This window comes from Alosa alosa, chromosome 13 (genome assembly GCF_017589495.1).
Source record: "Alosa alosa isolate M-15738 ecotype Scorff River chromosome 13, AALO_Geno_1.1, whole genome shotgun sequence".
In the NCBI taxonomy this organism is placed as follows: Eukaryota; Metazoa; Chordata; class Actinopteri; order Clupeiformes; family Clupeidae; genus Alosa; species Alosa alosa.
Genome location: NC_063201.1, coordinates 32,982,072 through 32,999,187, shown reverse-complemented (window position 1 = coordinate 32,999,187; position 17,116 = coordinate 32,982,072). Strand labels below are relative to the sequence as shown.

Sequence of the window (17,116 nt, the reverse complement as noted above, 5' to 3'; positions counted from 1 at the left end):
TGAAACCAAAACGTGGGTCATAGTTGTCTAAGCCTCTATTATGCGTAGCCTGTTAAAAAACGCCGCCAGATAGTATTAAATCGGCAACAACATTGTTTTCTGCAGAAGCCTACCCAAGGCTACAGATTAATTCTGAAGAGTTATTTCTCTACTGGCTCAATTATCACACCACTGTTTTGATTTTTATGTAGTTGCGTTAACCCCAACACTGACAATAATGTAGACAGCAAATTTCGATTTCGATTTTCGTGTAGTCAAGCCTTAAGCCATACCCAAGTAGCCTAAATCGAGGTAATGTTTAATTATGCATGATTTATTTTGTTATTGAATTCGTAGGCTGGGATTACTCTCGGCAACAATTATGTAAGGGACGACAGGCAGAGCGATGTACAGTGGCAGAGCGACGCACAGTGGCTGAAAGTGGTACTAAAGCTTCACGCAGCTTCACGCCGCGTAATGCGCGAATGAAGTGGTCATTTGAAAGCGATACCCACTGTACAAAAAGTAGTTGGGGAGGAAAACTGGCGACAGAACAAGTCGCTAAAGTCTGGTAGGAGGGGAATGAGCGCCCCCACTGGGCGCTCAGTCATGTCTGTGTGGAACCTAGACGCAGAGGTAAGGGGCTTCTCTGGAAGGGGAATATCAAGAGCCCTGGATGCCCTGCCAACGACCTCCTCAAACAGACGGGCCAGCTCGCCTCCCACGGGGCTGGCTACACAGGGCAGTGCACAAGGTAGCTCCTCTCCCTCAGACGCAAGAACAGTCTCAACATCCACAATGGCCTCCTTATCTTCCTCCTCCAGCTCACACGGACTGGTAGAAGGAGCAGGTTGGGGAACTGCAGGCCTTGTGCTAGGAGAAAACAGTGAGGCTTGTGAGGCTGCTGAGGACTCCCCAAGCCCCCTGGCTACTCTTGCCATCTTCCTTGACGGCCCCTCGGAAACAGGAGAACCCGCACGTTTACTAGAGAAAAAACGACAACGGGCTTCCCTTGTGTGCATAGGCATAATTAAACAATTCATGCACGACTGGGGGGCGTCCCTTGCCAAGAAAGCATGTTGGTGACCCAAACACAACACACACTTATCAGGCCATCCAAATGTGCATGATCAGTTACCACAGCAGTGCCACAGCTACTATCTCTTCCACCAATTCCAAAAGCTTGTAAGGAGATCACCTGCTGTGGTTGTGTCAAGGGATGTCTGAGCCAGCGCTACAGTACAGCAGGAAAAGTTGCATGTTATGCATGGAGTCATGCAGCTGCAGCAGCACCTGTCAGAACACTGCTGGAGAGGAGGAGGATAAGGATGATTAGGAAAGCCTAAGTGTGTAACCTACAGTACCTCTTCATACCAAGAAGTTTAAAGAATTGATTAGAAGAGAATGGATTAATTACTAAATAAATAGGTAAATATGCATTATTAAATAAATAGTTAAAATACAGATAAATAGATAAATACAGATAAATAATATAAATATATAATTAAAATATGGTAATCAACCTTGCTTCTAAACATGTTTCAAGTAAATTCTTCAGAAAGCCATCAACCTGTTTCATGGTCCTCTTTTTTCATGAATTATTCATTATCCGAGACAACAATTTTAACCATGTACATTCATTTCAAGCATTTTCTCTAGTCTTGATCTTAAATCTGAGCATGGAATTGAATTCCCTATATGTGAAAACCTATAAAAGCACATTACATTCAGGTTTTTACCTTGTACAGTCTAAAAGATAAGTGATTAATTAGATTTTGACCTGGCGGCGGCCATATTGGATTTCTCCATTTTGAGGCATTATGGGACATTTTTGAGCCTGGCATACAGAAGATTTGAATTCAGCACCCTTCAAAACCCCTAAAAATGTTGTATGCCAAAATAAGGGACTTTAAATAAGCACATTTTCCAAAATCCTGCCTAGTCTATCTAGGGAAAAGTCCCGTCACACATACTAGTCATGAGGTCAAGCAGCCATACTCTTATCCCAAGTGATACATCATTAGATGTGTGCATTGGCATATGTACACCATTCAACTAAACTATGTCCTCACAGTTTAAAGTTTCTCACACACTGCTCAATATGTATGTGTGTGTACATATTATATATATCTACAAATACACATATAGTGGGCACTGTCATCAAAACCGCATCGTCACTCGTCGAAAGCTTATTCAAATTTAGTAGGATGTCCAGTCCACATTGGGAGGATTTTGTTATCAAACGTCGAACGCATGACACAACAAGGTGTTCCTTTGGGTTTTTTAATCAGTTATGGGTGTGTTTGGGGCGTAACATCATTTAAACCAATGAGAATGACACCTGTCATTCCCTTTAACGGCGCAAAGCGCGATGTCAAATAAATGCATCTGTATTTTGACATTCAACGGCGCATTTGAAGGAGGCTGCTTGCGAGACCGTATGGAATAGTCATGGAGTTAGCATGTTAGCATTGTTAGCCTTTTTAGCAAAACTGTTAAAAATGATAGTTAGCATGCTAGTATGTTAGCATGCTAGTTAAGTTAGCTAACTTAGCTAAATTAGCTAAGTAACATGGTTAACATAGTTAGCATGCTAGTTAGCATAGTTAGCATAACTACTAAAAATTATAAGCTTAGTTAACTAAGTCACATGGTTAACATAGTTAGGATGTTAGCATTGCTAGCATAGTTAGCATGTTTAGCAAAACTGTTAGAAAATGTTTAGCAAAACTGCAAGAAAATGTTAGTTAAGTTAGCTAAGTAGCATGGTTAGCATGTTAGCATTGCTAGCACTACTATAAAACATTAGCTAAGTAGCATGGTTAGCAGAATTACAAATCTTAGCATAACTGCTAGCAAACATTAGAGCCATTCCAACTTTCAGTTATCGTCAAATATCTACCTATACACAGCCATTAAACTATTTGAATATCAACATTCATTAAACTGCTAGAAAACGTTAGATAAGTAGCATGGTTAGCAGGTTAGCATTGCTAGCACTGCTATAAAACATTAGCTAAGTAGCATGGTTAGCATAGTTAAAAATCTTAGCATAACTGCTAGCAAACATTAGAGCCATTCCAACTTTCAGTTATCGTCAAATATCTACCTATACACAGCCATTAAACTATTTGAATATCAACATTCATTCAACTTCCAGTCTGTCAACAACTTTTAAACTATTTACCTTCAACTTTTAAACGGTCTACTTTTAAACTATCATTAAACTATCTATTAAACTAGCTGTCTATCAACAACTTTTAAACTATCTACTGTCTATCAACAACTTTTAAACTATCTACATTCAGCTTTTAAACAGTCTACTTTTAAACTATCAACTTTTATTAAGCTATGCAACCACCATGTCTATCCTAGCATCACCGTAGTAACCATCTCTGTATTATCTGTTTTAACTATACATGATATTTTACATCACAACTTTAGCATTTTCATGCACTGGTAATTCCTTGGAATTGCATTTCTAGTTTAAATTTATTGGCAAAGTGAAACTTCACCATGGTGTCAGTCAACGACAAGACAGTTATATGCAGTTACTTTCACTATTGACTGACAATGGGTTACCATCGAAAACATAGGCTGGAAAAAGCAGCACTTACCCTAATATTGCTGAAATTACTGAATAAAAAAACATTTATTCTGCAGAGTAGTTGCTTAGCCTATATATCGTGACGGTACGTCTTCAGCTGTGCTCCATACGCATCTCTCGCCTCTCCCCTAATCACTTTTAACCGTCATTACCAATTTGCAAATGATGGTGAATAACTACTCATCATGAGATGTACAGTATTTCGTAATATCTTTATTCTAATATGTTTCCCATTGTAATCGTGCAATTTGTAATGTTTTGCATGGACGTGCGCTGGTGTGCGTTCATGGATGATAGAAGGATGGTGCGTTGTGCACCCGCCAATATGACTGTTGAAAACGCGCTCTTAAAATAACATATAAACAACTCGCCATAGACTTCTGACCAGCTGTACAATAGCGATTTGTAGACAATGCGCTAAGCCACTCCCAACACACACGTTGTTAATTGCCACACCCCTGGGCGCATTTTTAAAAAAATAAACGTGCAAAATAAGGAATTAAACTTTGTGCCGGGTGGAAAACGAGTTTTACGCCATGTGCCAGGGTGCAAAAAACAGCCCATAGTGATTTAATGATGTGCCCCTATAGTGGTTATCTCATGGAAGGCTTGTAAGTTGAACCAGTTAGCACTACCACCATACTGTAGGTAGCACCTTGTTCGAGTTGGTAGAAAAAAAGATATATTATATATCTTTAAAATGTCCCTTTCATGACATCGAATTGATTTGTAATTAAGCCTGTATTCCTTTATATATTTTTCACTTATCATCATTCTCAGCCAAACAACCCTGAGTCCAATGACAAACAGTCATGAAAATGAAGAGAATGAAGAGTCTGATGATGGTCAGAAAGAACTATGGAAGAAAGAGGAAGGGGCAGATACTGCTGAAGAAAATGTGGTTACAATTTCCAAAGAGGCCATTGAAGATGAATACTCTGGTCCCAGTCAGACCTCTGATTACCTTGACAACTTTTACCATAAGAAGGTGACTCAAGTCAGTGTCACACCACTTCCCCAGACACAAGAAAATGTGTGTAAGTATTTCAGTCCAACTGACACTCACATTCTAATTAGTCCAACATTCCATGTATTTGCTAGTCCATCTCACTTAAGTATATAATACCGTAATATTTATTTGTGCAAAGATGTTGATATCATAAACCATATAGACTGTCAGATACCATACAGTCTGTCAGTTTGGGTTTGAGCCGCTTATAAGTAACCAAGGCTGTATAGTTAAAGTGCTAGACAATTACTCTGCCCTGGAATAATAAGCATCTGAAAGACAACAGTATGTCATTTTAATGTTAGAAGAAATCCATGGGTTGAGCTATGGCTCACTGAGTTCATTCATTCATTGTGGCTCTACTAATGATTTAGATTGTGTGAATCATTCATGAGTTGGAGTGAAATCACCACATTGCATTACAGTATATAGCATTTATCGAGGTACCTACAGCGCTTTTCTGTAGGTTGAAAAAATGTAGTTACCGTCTGTTTTCAAGTATTGAAGTGTGTTTAAGTGTTTGAGTTTGTGTGGTGAGATGTATCTTGCCAATTGCCAAATATTTAGTATGTTGCAATGTGCCACCTTTATGATTAGTAAATGTGTTTAGTTTACTTGATGGCGTTTACATCTCTGTTTTATGTGTTGTATTTATGCCAGCTCTGCAAATTTTGCATAAAATATTTCTTGGAAATACAGATGTTAACCACAGTCAGAATAAAACAGAGAGTAAAAATGACCAAAGTAAGTGGGGTATTTATTTTTTGCCCTACTACTTATTTAGCACCCACTCTGCAATCAGCGGATGGAGTAGATGTTTACTTTGAGATGCCTGGAGATGACAGTGAGCATGCCAATTTTCTCTCTGCCAAAATGGCTCTGGAGGAGCGTCGTATGAAGAGTATAAATGAGGTGATTCAACAGCTAGACTTGTAATTACTGCATGCATCTTACATTAAGTTGTTTTATAACCCTCACAGTTAAAGGTAAAGTCTTTAATTTTTAATATTGAGGTGCACAGCCAATATTGTAGTGTTTTCTCTGACAGTTTCAATTCAGTATGTTCTATACACAGCAATACATTAAAGATAAGTTGTAAAGCAATAACAAGTGTCCCTTCACATTACAATATAATCAATAAATGCTAATGATCAACATATAGTGGAGATTGTATGTTGATTTGGTAGTTTGATTGGCAATGTTAGCCTAAGTATTTAACCATGTGTGTTCAGATCATAGGCATATGATGACTAGTGTCAATGGGCTATATCTTGGCAATCTAAAAGGCATGGTCACTGGCAACAAATTTTGGGGTTTGTCCAGTCCACATTGCGGGTGGTTTTGTTATCAAACATAATCAAACATCAGGCAAATGGCACAAAAAGGCGGTTCTTATGTATCTTAATCAGTCATGGGTGTGTTTTGGGCATAACATCCTTAAGCCAATAAAAATTACATCTGTCATTCCCTTTAACAGCAACTTCAAACAGCGCATCCGTATTTTGATAGTCAGCGGCAGGGTAGGAATTACACGGCGGCCATGGCCGTCGTTGCCCCTTGCGTTGGCCGTGATGCCCCTTTGAAAATCAGAGGTTTACAGGCCACTGTGCCTTGGTGCCCCCTTCTTTCAATATTCTGCTTTGCGTCCGACTAATAGCGATTTTTATTTAGCCTATGGCCTGTCAAAATAATCTTAGCATTCACAGCGCAAATTAATTTAGCCTACTACTCCCGAAGTAGCCTACTCATCACATAGACATCACAAGTGTCACATCACATGACTTTTTCACAGCTTTTAAATGAAGTTAGGTGCTAATTGCTGTGGTGAACGGTTCGTGAGAAAAGTAGATAATATGATTTAATTTCATCATACATTCTACATAAGGTTCTGCGCCCATCTCCCTACCCATTCATTCATCTCGGTGGAATACTTCACGAACCCTTCGTTCAACACATGACAAACCATATATCAGAATAAACAGCAGACCTTACCGAACACAAAGGTGTAAAGCCATCCCCTTTAAAGTTAGCTGTTCCAGAGTAATCCGGTTTTGAATTTGCAACAAATTTCGACATGCATGTCTCCAAATTTGGGCTTTAAGTTTCACAACGTGTTTAAATTGTTCTACTTAACTGTTACAAATATCGCCTAGATATCGGCAAATATTAAAATCAGAGGATATACAGCTGACTAAGAGTTTGTGAAAGTAGCCTTAAAGATCACAAAATGCTAAGCATGCATCTAGGCTATTTGAGTTTCTTAAAGCTGAGCCGTGCTTAAATTGTTTAAAACATGATTTCATAACAGGCCAAATATAAAATAAATGTTAAATATAGCCTAGATATCTGTAAATATTACATTATCAGATGATTTACAGTTCTAGGGATATCTCTCTGACTATAACAATTGGGTAACACTTTATAATAACTACACACAATTTATCATTTATTAAGCTTTGTTAATTAATTAATTAATTTATTAATTTGTTATTTATTAGTTAATGGTTTGTTCATCATCAGTAATTTATTGTTCATACATAATTTATCATCAGTAAAGCATTTGTTCACACAGTTATAAATGGTTTGTTCATAGTAAATAAGCGTATATCTAAAATATGTTTATACATTATTGTTAATACTTAATAAATGATGCAATAATATGTTTTTGATGATGGAATATTTCCATTATTTAACAGTTGTTACATACATTACACATGCACTAATGATTAGTTAGGGTGAGGATACATATTTTATAAACACTTCTTAATACTATAATTCACTGTTAGTTAATGATATTTTGTGAGCTTATCTAAAGTGAGGATGTTTTATGCCTTGCAACACATTTACAAATGAGTTATACAGTTTACATTTGCATTTATTTATTTAGCAGACACTTTCACCCAAAGCGACTTACACATGTCAATGAAATTAAAGGCCAAGGCCACATTGGTGGACGCTGGGGTTTGAACCCCCATCTTAATGGGTTACTGCATGCTAACCGGGCTCCTTATCCACTGCACTACCTCTGCCTAGTGGTATTACAAAAGTCAATTCAAAAATATAATAAAGATATGCGTGTTTACTATGAACAAACCATTTTTACTGTGTGTAAACATGATTTACAATGAGAATGTTTAATAAATGCTTAACAGTTTGTTATAAAAGAAAACAGAAACTCTTGCATAGTCGTAGGTGTTTCTATCTGGGCCAAGGTAGTGTAGTGGATAAGGAGCTGGGCTAGCATGCAGTAGCCTGAAAAGTTGGGCAGGGGCGTGCAGAGACCTTTGAAGGGGCAGGGGCTCAAATTTGAAAAAAAATCAGAAAACGTGTGAAAATTTCAGAAAACGTGTGAAATTCTTGTGTGCATGTGTGCGTGTACATGTTTATGTTTATGTGTGTGTGTGTGTGTGTGTGTGTGTGTGTGTGTGTGTGTGTGTGTGCTTGTGTGTGTGCCTGAGTATGTGCCTGTGCCTGTGCTTGTGCATGTGCATGCATGCGTACATATGTCTACTGTGTGAGTATGTGTCATACATAGGATTACTGTGAATGTATGTGTGTGCGTGTGTATCTGTTTATGCACATGTGTGCACATGGAATGGGTTAAGATGACCCCTGGAGGCAAACATACGGAAAAAATTGGTCATCCTAGGCCCTACGGTTCTCAAGATATTCACAGAAAACTGTGTTCGCCCTACCCTCCTTTCGGGGTCCAGTCCAGCAAGGGGGCTACAGATCAAAACTAAAAAACGATGGTTCCATGCTATCCATGTGGGGTTACATGCCCAACAAGTTTCATGTACTCCGGTCTTACAGTGTCCCGGGAATCCTTGACGGAAATTTGGACATGCGAAAAACTGTGCGGCGGTCATAATAAAACATCTTCCATCACACTGTATCCACAAAATAAAAATATAACATTTGCATAATATAACAATATAATATAACAAGTGCAGCATGGAATCTTGCCTCATGCTACCACAAGTTAAACGCAAAAAATACTGAACTTAGGTTTTACATTCCCTAGCCTATAAAGCTTTAATCATCTGAACCTGAGCTGGGCATTTTTTTTTTTTTTTTTTGCATTTAAATTCTAGCATTATGCTATTTCAATGATGATGGTGGGACAGGCTATTAAATGGTTTAGCAATTTGCAAAGTAGTCTAATGTATATACTAATTTGCAAAGTAGTCTAATGTATGTCTAATGTAATGTACATTTAATACATTTTCATATTTATTCACTATGTATCAAGAAGAATGGGTGTAGATAGCAGACAAAGCTGTAACACATTTTTCTCATTTCTCTCCTTGGTTCTGAAAATTCAATAGGAGTGCATGTACTGTAGGCCTACTGTAGCCAGGGCACAGACAGATAGGTCTTTTCAGGCTATTGTCTACACAGAGATCATAGGCTATAAGGCTAAAAATGTCTAATTTCACAAACTATTAATGAGACATTTTAGCGAATATTCACGTTGGAACTAGCGGAAGTATTACAAATTTTAAAAAGTAAAAAACGGGTCTTGTCAAAAGGGCACTTGGAAATCAAAGGGGCAAAAGGGCAGGTGCTAGAGCCCCTGTAGCCCCCCTTCTCTGCACGTGCCTGAAGTTGGGGGTTCGATTCCTGGCTTTAACTGTTGTGTCAATGGCCTTCAATTTAAGTCGCTTGTCTGCTAAATGAATGAGTGTGAATGTAATCTTTACAACTCATTTGAAAATGCGTTGCAAGGTAGAGAAAGTCCTCACTTTAGATAAGCTCACAAAATATCATTAACTAATTAGAGTTAATCATCATTTAAAGTATTAGGAAGTGGTTTATAAAATATGTACACTCTAAAAAATGCTGAACCCAGCCGCTGAGTAAAATGGGGTCCAACACAGCATTGGGTTATCTTAACCAAGCAAATTGGGTTACTAAATTTAACCCAACAACTGGGTTGAAATTTAACCAATATGTTGGGTTATGTTGACACAACTGTTTAGTTAAAGTTACGTAATATTTGGGTTATGTAACCAAATCCCCAAAAACTACTGGTTGATTTTTAAAATACTCTGCTTGTACAAACTTTTAATAACTCAAAGTTTGTATTTACTTACTTGAAAGTCACACCTTCTGTTAACAGCTTAGGTCTTATATAAACAGTCTATATTAAATGGCCATCAAAAGCCATGCAATGGAATAAAACAGTTCGACACAATTATTTATGTGATAATTTTCTTTATTTTTGAATAGATAGCCTAGTATAAAATGCATGTGATACTTCCATGAAGGCAAGCAGATTCCAAAGTCCGTTTTGGGGTCAGCCCTGTCAATCAAACAAAAAAAGAGTGCATTTTAATCACTGTTAGCCTAACGTTACAGAACTTTATCAAGACTTGCATGAATCATTACCAGTGAAAGATATTGACAGACATAAAAATCCACCAGAAGACAAATTATTAGTGCAACACACTCGGAAACCATGACCACCTAATATTATGGAGTTGTTTTAAACATAATACAGGTAATAGCCTACAAAACGTGCGTTTATGTCAGATGAGCTTGATAACAACATTACCATTAGCCTAACATTAGGCTGACAAACATAAGTTCAGCAGTGCTAATGTTAACACATTATTCAGTTAGTGAATCCAAGTTAATGTTACCACCAAGAACCACCCAGTAAGTTACATGGCTATAATATGAGACTACCCTGAATGATTTAATACGATGTTGTTTGGCATGATTATTATCGTAAGTTACGTGTTGTGAAGAGACTACTTCGACTGTGTTAGCTAATTGACAAACGTTAGCCACGAAGCATATTTAATTAGCATAAAGTTTCCAAGTCTGCTAACGTTACCAACCAGCTTCTGGTATGCTAATTGTAGTTCGTTGTAAAAGTTCGTTTTGTTTCTGTTCAGCAGTTCCTACCCAGTGAATACAGAACTATGTTTTTATGAGTCTGTATTTGTGTAGATTTAACATTAACAGTAGCTAATATTAGTGGAATGACACCTGCTAATCTGCTTGAAGCTGAACGAAATGTCAGGCAGAATATTCGTTGATATCAGGAAGGGTATGTGTCTGGGTGGACTTTTAAAATATGTCTGGATAAAAATAAATAAATAAATAAATAAAAGCAGATGCATACCTTCCGAAATCACCTGATTTCCATTGCATGTTGACAGCTGCTGGACTTGACGGTTGAAAGAATATGCCTGCCTGCCTGACGATTTTTTTTTCTCAACCTTCAAATAACTATGCAGCTTTGTTGAAGTCACCCTGGTGCTGGGTAGTGTACTCCAAGTTAGGTGGAGGACAGGAGGGAGCACTGCCCTAAACTATCAACCCAGCAGTGATAAACTATCAACCCAGCTTGGGTTACAGAAATGACCCAATATGAGTAAAAACAACCAAACAAAATGACCCAACAGCCTCAACCCAGTGTTTGGGTTGAAAAAATAACCCAGCATTTTTTAGAGTGTATCCTCACCCTAACTAATCATTAGTGCATGTGTATGTGTTAAATAATGGAAATATCACTTCATCAACAAAATATTATTGCATAATTTATTAAGTATTAAAAATAATTTATAAACATATTTTAGATATAGGCTTATTATGAACAGACCATTTATAACTGTGTGTACAAATACTTTATTTATGAGAATTAACATAGGAGCAATGCTTTACAAATGATGAACAAAGCATTTTGTAATAGCTTGCAACTGGTTTATAATGGGAAATTAAGATTGCCCTTTATCTGGAAATGACAACAAAATATAATGATGTAATGATTTTCCAAATAAATGATAATGTTATTCATGTTTGACTATCTTTGACAGATAATGAAGGAGTGGGCAGATGCAGATAGCCAATCCAAACACTTGCCTAAGTCTGAACGTCAAGCTTTGAATGAGGTACAGAACACCAATAGAGCGCAGTACCTGGTAACACTTTTCAGCTCAGTAATAGTATCAGTAACGCTGGTGCGTTGGGCCCGTTTTACCACCTCCAACATACATTTCTTTCTGTGAACAGAAAGCCCTGTCATCCACTATCCCTTACATAGTACATTGTGACATTATACATATCTGTCAATATCCACAACCAATCAATTGTATTTAATGACAGTGAAAAAAAATACTGCTGAGCTCTAACTTTCACCACTACATATTTTGTAGCTGAAAACCTTTTTCTTCCTCCTTCATTACTTCAGTCTTGCTCTATGTCTCTGTCAGCACTTCCAGTCTGTCCTGCAGACTTTAGAGGAACAGGTGGCCGGTGAGCGCCAGAGGCTTGTTGAGACCCATTTGGTTCGTGTTGTAGCCAGTCTCAATAACAATCGGCGTTTGGCCCTCGAGAACTACGTCGCCGCAGTGCAAAGTGAAAACCCCCAGGTGAGAGTGTGGGTCTCTGGGGAAATGAGGCTTTTTTCATGACCTAAGTTAAATACAAATTCACATTTATTATACTTAAACTTTTTAGCCAGAGAGTGTGCTACAAGCTTTGAAACACTACATGGCAGCAGAACAAAAAGATCGGAAACATACACTGAGGCACTACCAGCATATTGAAGTTGTTGATCCACAGAGAGCAGAACAGATGAAGTTCCAGGTGAGAATCCATTTATTTTATTGTCCCGTCTATCTGTTTTTGTACACTGGAAAAGAACACAAATCTAACCAAGTGTTATTAATCTCATAAGATCAAAAAATCTAGTTGGTATTGTTTTCAGTCTAAAGACACTTAACGCTGTCTTGTAAGATCATTAGACATAGCCTAATTTAAGAAGAGTTTGGCTTATTCTATGATGTTTCATCCTGAAAACAAGCAAATTTGTCCTAAAAACAAGCAAATTTGGCTGCCAGTGCGTTGAGCAAATTTGTCTTGATAAGACTCCTTAAAATAAGTCAAAGTCTTCTTACATTAAGTCAAAATCTATCTATCAAGATATCTTTCAAGAGAGTGCTAGGTAAGTCTCTAAAACTAAATCAAATAGATGTTTTGATCTTAATATAAAATTAATAACACTTGGTTAGATTTTATATTTGCAGTGTATTCACAAAGTCAATTCAGGTGTTATCATTAATGTTAAACCATATTCTTGTTAGGTCTACACCCACTTGCATGTAATTGAGGAGCGAGTTAACCAAAGCCTGGCTCTGCTTTACAAAGTTCCTGCTTTGGCCGAGGAGCTTCATCAAGAAATTGGTAAGCCACTAAATGTTATTACTTACATAAAATTGCCTAAATAAGACAAAAAAATATGGGAAACTGGAATGGTGTTTCTCACTAGATTTGTCATCTATAAAGGTTAAAGAAAAAAGACGCATTTGATAGACATTCGGAGCACCCAATAAACGGCTCTGGGCATTCCTAAACCACGTTTCAAATACGAGAAGATGAATGTCTAGTTCCCAGACCCCATCTCAATGAGATGTGGTCTGACGATAGCCAGGCTAGGTATTGCCCACAGTGCTGCATAATACATGGTATCTGAGACTCTTTGTGTCAAGAAATTCATAAATGAAGTAGATTTATTGATTTGACCTATTTCTGACCTTCAAATTTAAGATGGCCACCAACTTTTGGCTATTTTTGGCTACAGCGACCCTTGGCTGCCCGAAAAGGGTTCCGACTATTACTTTTAAAACCACATGAGCTACAAATACAAACGTGATGTCTTTTTCAGCTTAATTGATCATGGGAAACACATAGGAATGTTTATATTTATGACCCCGTATACTGTATCTAGACCTCTTAGTCCTCCAATTCCAATATGGCCGCTGTCCAAAAAAGCAGTTTTGACTGTGGTATGGGACCTTACACCCCATTGTTTTCGCCAATTTATCTACAAACACCAAATTTGGCACAGATGCAGCTGAGGGCATACTGAAATGATTTAGCCAGGGCGCCCGAGCCAGTGATCCCTGAGACCAAGATGGCTGCCAAATCCAATATGGCGGCCACCTGAAAAGGGATTTGACTGCATTTTTTGAACCAGATGAGACACAAATGTAAAGTTGATAAATATTTCATCTTTTCTGACTAAGGGAAACACAACAAATATTTATATTTATGATTGGTCCCCAAATCCAATCTGCCTACTGTCCGAAAAAGGGTTTTGACTGCAACTTATGAACCAAATAAGCTACAGATGAAAACTTAATGTCTATTTATTTTATTTTTTTACCATGACAAACACAGGGGAATGCTTAAATTTTTGATTGCCTATGTTTAGACCCCCAGTTAGAAAGCAACTACCTGATTCATACTTTCCCAATATTCCCACCAATTTTCTAATTGTAGGGAAGGCATATATGAGGGACAGTCAGAATTCCAGCATAGATTTGGGTAACATATTGCAAATATTGAAAATACTAGTTTATTAGTAGTCATTAAAAACTTACTAAGGCTGATTCATTACTGTGGTGAGCTCTGAAGCCAGACTGATATAATTATTGGATTTGGTTCATATACTGTATAAGAAGGCACCAATTTGTTTGGACACTATTTTTTCTAGTATTTTTGACATGAAAGGGAGAATAAATGTAGGCCTATAGTTGGCCAGGTTGTTAGGGTCAAGGCTAGGTTTTTTGAGGGATGGCTTAAAGGTCCAGTATGTAGGAAATAATGGAAAATAAACTGTAACCATTCCAAAAATGATCACCATATGTTGTCAGAGAGTGAGGAAACACAAATTGAAGTAATGGCTTATTTGACAACATTACTCTAACCCGTGAAATCCCGTAAAACCCATGAAAAAAATCAGTTACGGGGCGGAATCTCTTGGAATTTTCGTTTATGTTTTGAACGATTAATTCTAGAATAGCGTATTAATAATGGGCTAGCGCATCCTCCTATTTGGGTTGCCAAATTAGCAAAGGCCAACTGTCAACAGCTGTCAGTTGTAGTCATGAACGCCTATAAGAGGCAGGCAAATTTCCAAAATTAAAACAAGAAACAAATTAAGTGGACATCGGAGGAGCTTCCTGAGATGGTGACGTCTTCGTCAAACGAAGAATATCAAGTCTGACACAGAGCTGGCCATATTTCTCCACAACAGGTAGCCTATGCTAAACTTCATCTGCATCGCTAACTTCAGCTACATATGTTACGTTGGTTAGAGAGGTATTTTTTGTTTTCACTGTTTCCGTAATGTGTAGCTGGGTCATGGTTGGAGAAACGTTAAAGCAGCTGCAGGTCAACTAACGTTAGCTAAGTCTTCATTACATCTGGCAACCCAGAAGAGGCTCGCGTCTGGTAGTCTTGAGAACGTTCACCAGTGTTTTGATTTTGGCCAACAGAACGTTCGGTAACAATCCTACAAATCGCACCTTTAATAACAGATAACTGAAACAACTGTGGTACATGCCCTGATAGCAATTCATTATTTATAATCTGGAGCAAAACATTATTCAGGAAAAGGAGAGCAGTCTTAAGAAGATGGGTAGGAATAGGGTCTAGTAGACTAGTTGTAGATTTTGATAAGGAAATTGTGGAAGTAAGGTCTAATATGTCGATAGGTGTAAATGAGATTAAATGTTGTTCGAGGTCTTATCTGTGATTCTTAAGTCAGAGAAGGAAGGTGCCGCACAATCCGAGTAAATGAAAAAAACGTTTAATAGGCGATAATGTTTCGGCCTACAAGGCCTTCATCAGATCACATGTATAGTGCATTCAGACAAAACAGACTTATCGTAAACCTGCTAATTACCAACCATTTCGTTTGAAAATTCTAAAACAACAATGTTTTTTAACACTTCAAAATAACATTCTAAATTAACCTTACATTCAGTAGCCATAGGTGTGTAGATTTGAACAAAATCTAGTTTGGTTCTTACGGGGGCTTTTACTGCCTGAAATATCCAAATCTGTTTACCTTGCTTGGAGTTTAGTGCTGGGCTGATGGGTGCTTATTCTCACAGCACATCAACGGTTAGCCCGAGAATTCTCGTCAGCAATTCAAAATTCCACTGGAGCTCCAAGCAGATTTGTACACGCAGCCTTACAACACTGTTTACAGCTCTTCGAGTCACGATAAAATTTAATTTTTGGTACATAGCTAATTTAGATAAACGTATGGTGTGGGTGCGTTTCTTTAGGAATCCGCCGTCTTGGTTTGTATAGAAATGAATATTAAGTGACACATACACGTAAGAGGTCATCCGACATACGTGACGGTTGGTAATATGTCACGTTCCTATATGTAGCTTAGGCTTAGACTCATTGATTGTCAAATCAAGTCATGTCATATTTATTTATATAGCACACTTAAACGCAATGTTATTGACCCAAGGTGCTCAGCAATAAAATAAACAGTAATAAAAACAAAAAATAAAGACATAAATGACAAAAAATAAAAATAAATAAATGAAAATACAAAATAATAATAATAATAATAATAATAAACAGATTATGATTGTAGATAAAAACTAGACTGCATTTCCGGCGGGAACTGCGAAAGTGTGCTTGCCCTGGTCCAGTCACCAACGTGAGCAGACAGTGGCATACGCTATGCTGAACCTGGTTTGATCCAAGCATTCTAGCAGTGCCTTTCAGTGTTGGAGCAGTGGCAATACCTCTAAAGCTCTAGGAGAGGGCTATTCAATTATTGGCTTGCGGGGTGAATGCGGTTCGTTGGCTTTTACCTGTGGCCTGCCTTCGAATTTAGCTTATATGACTAAAATCAAATCAATAAAATAAAACAACAGCAGTGATTGGCTGCAAAAATAAATAATGTCACGCGTCTTGCACCTCTGAAACTGGGCTATCAGGTAACCTAGAGAAAAATTTGAAATTATGAAATATGACTAAGGCATTAAAATGCTGCTTGTTTGTCAGGATACTTTTTCACTGATTTATTTAAAAAATATGAGCTATGAGTGTGAATGTTATATATTCCATCCCCTAATTCTGTTTTACTTTTTGTGTGGCCCATAACGACCCAGTGGATCATGAAAATGTGCCAAAATTCACATTCCTTGCTTGTTGTTGGTACATTAATTGCCACTTATCTGAGATGTAAGAGTTCAGTATAGGTTTAAGGTCTGGGGCAGGGATTTGACATTCTGTGACTTCTTCATTGAGGGCTTGCTTAGCAGCACTGTCCGCTTTCTCATTTCCCCTCAGACCAACATGGCCTGGGACCCAGCAAAAAACTACACTCAAGTTCTGGTTCTTTAGACGTTCTAGTTGATCAAGCTCAGCTTTGGTTGTACTTTTTGCGTGACATTAAAGCCTACTGGAAAGATTTTTAATTGCAATTTAATTGAATGCAATTTACTTTTACGATTAAATAAAATTAATTTATCCCTCTCACCCATAGTTTTCTATTTATTTACAAATGTACATAGGCCTACTGTAATTACATTTATACATAGTTATTCTACTGATCTTTATACTATTCATCCTGCACATAGACTTATTCTTACTACTCTTATAATGTTGTTTCTGCACTACAATGACACTGCACATAGCTGTGCACATGTTATGTACATATCTGTTATATATTTGTCATATTGAATACCCATATT

The 17,116-nt window shown here is 37.6% G+C and overlaps 1 protein-coding gene and 1 long non-coding RNA gene across 2 annotated transcripts in view; one reads left to right on the top strand and one right to left on the bottom strand.

Moving 5' to 3' along the window:
• aplp1 (amyloid beta (A4) precursor-like protein 1) overlaps positions 1-17,116 on the top strand; it is a 145,712-nt gene that overhangs the window by 95,091 nt on the left and 33,505 nt on the right. The window contains exons 6-11 of the mRNA XM_048260191.1: positions 4,367-4,623; positions 5,380-5,507; positions 11,423-11,497; positions 11,819-11,977; positions 12,066-12,194; positions 12,692-12,791. Coding sequence (XP_048116148.1) covers positions 4,367-4,623; positions 5,380-5,507; positions 11,423-11,497; positions 11,819-11,977; positions 12,066-12,194; positions 12,692-12,791 — 848 coding nt within the window. The remainder of the gene's footprint in view (positions 1-4,366; positions 4,624-5,379; positions 5,508-11,422; positions 11,498-11,818; positions 11,978-12,065; positions 12,195-12,691; positions 12,792-17,116) is intronic.
• LOC125305462 lies at positions 11,938-15,498 on the bottom strand. Its single transcript, XR_007195421.1, has 3 exons — positions 15,463-15,498; positions 12,131-12,258; positions 11,938-12,020 (listed from the first exon to the last, which is right to left on the bottom strand). It is a non-coding gene; the product is annotated as an uncharacterized LOC125305462 (long non-coding RNA).